The 1,784-nt window shown below is 29.7% G+C and overlaps 1 protein-coding gene across 1 annotated transcript in view; it reads left to right on the top strand.

Moving 5' to 3' along the window:
- Nucleotides 1,600-1,784, top strand: part of LOC107610701 — a 2,437-nt gene continuing 2,252 nt past the window's right edge. The window contains exon 1 of the mRNA XM_016312710.1: nucleotides 1,600-1,673. Within this exon, the coding sequence (XP_016168196.1) occupies nucleotides 1,600-1,673 (74 nt within the window). The remainder of the gene's footprint in view (nucleotides 1,674-1,784) is intronic.

The raw sequence follows: 1,784 nt of genomic DNA, 5'->3' as shown, positions 1-1,784 counted from the left end.
ATAATATTTATTGTTATTAGCTTTAATTGTTGGAAAAAATTCAAAAAATATTAAAATAAAACTTTTTTTCGTGGAAATAGATATTTTTTTTTTTAAATAAATTCTAATTGTCTTATTGATGAAACATTGTTTACAATGACATAAAAACCCAAAATGGAAGGGCAGCATGGCCTAATAGCATGGTCTCCAAAACAGCAGTTGACTACCCATTTTAATCATGCTAGCATGAGACAAACTTCTCCTTGTATCAATCTTCGAATAGCATCAATTGAAGCTGCTATAAAGTTTCTCCCACCAGGCGTTACGTAAGGAAACGTAACACCTAAAATCTATAGGTGTGGATGTTTTTTATAATTCACAATTTCACACCATAGACGTTCCTAAGAAAAAAAGCTTTGTTAAACATATCAGTAGAAGAACATACATTAGTTCATCACTATTTTCGACTAATTTCACTTGAGATCCAAAACGATAAAAGAAAACTAGAAATAAGAAATTCAATATTGGTAAACAATTGGTTAAATAAAATGATTTGACAACAACCATACTTGATAGCTACACCAAAAGTAAGAGAGAGATATATTTTAAATTTTATGCAGGGTTCTAAGTCTAACACACATTTCTGTTACTTTTATATAATTGTCAAAATTAATCAGTGAAGTGGCATCTTTGCAAATGAAAAGATAATGGCTAATTGCATTATTGGATATTGAGCATACAGAAGTCTTTTTCTCGTATATAGGAGTATTGATGGCAAAATTTTTAGAAGTACGAAAATTTTTGTGGAGATCGTTTTAAATGAGAATTTGAAGATGGAATTTTTTTTGTGAAAATAGAAATGAAAGACAATTTCTCCAAAATAAGTGTGGAAATTCGAATGAGATCTCCGCTCATTTCCGATAATTTTCGAATTTCACAACATTAACATTGTGCTGTTTTATTTTTCAGTCTTTTCCTTCTATAACTATGGTGAGTTATCTTATAGTCAATCTTTTTTTAGTTATGGCTAATTGCATTATTAGATATTGAATATACAGAAGTCTTTTTCTCCTATGTGGGGATAGAGATGACAAAATTTTTCGAATCACAAAAATTCCTGCAAAAACCGTTTCAAATAAAAATTTAAAGATGGCGAATTTTTTTAGCAGAGATGGATATGAGGGACAAAATTCTCCAAAATAAATGCAGAAACTCGAATGGGATCCTCGTCCGTCCCCGCTAAACCTTAAATTATTAAATTTATTTAAATTCTTTTAATAATTTATTTCAGATATAGATTATTTTAGTCATTTCACACACACACAAATATATATATTGAAAAATCTAATCCTAATTTAAAGTGTCTTTCTTTTAATTTTTTCTGCAACACTAACATTGTGCCGTTCTACTTTTCAGTCCCTTCTTTTTATGACTATGGTGTGTTATTTTATAGTTCTAAACTTGTAATCTTGGACAATATTCTATTTATATGTTATAATAATTTTTGTAATAATAGTTTGTAGTTTTTTTATTTTTATTTTTTATTAAAATTTTCATATAAATTATCAATATAGATAGATAGAAAATAGGATCTCCACAAGAAATATAGTCTCGTAGAGAATGGAAATGGGGAACAATATTCTCTCACAGCAGAGATTGGGACGTAATCGAGTGCGGGGACAGGGAGCAGGGAGGTATCCCTGCCCCATTGCCATCCCTATGTGGGAGACGGGCGTTTGAGAAAACTTTGATTGGAGAGTCCAAATAACTAACAAAACACTTTTTTAGTTTGGATTATTATTCTA

Source organism: Arachis ipaensis, chromosome B08 (genome assembly GCF_000816755.2).
Source record: "Arachis ipaensis cultivar K30076 chromosome B08, Araip1.1, whole genome shotgun sequence".
NCBI lineage: Eukaryota > Viridiplantae > Streptophyta > Magnoliopsida > Fabales > Fabaceae > Arachis > Arachis ipaensis.
Note: the sequence above shows the minus strand (reverse complement) of the source record. Positions and strands in the feature narration are given on the sequence as shown.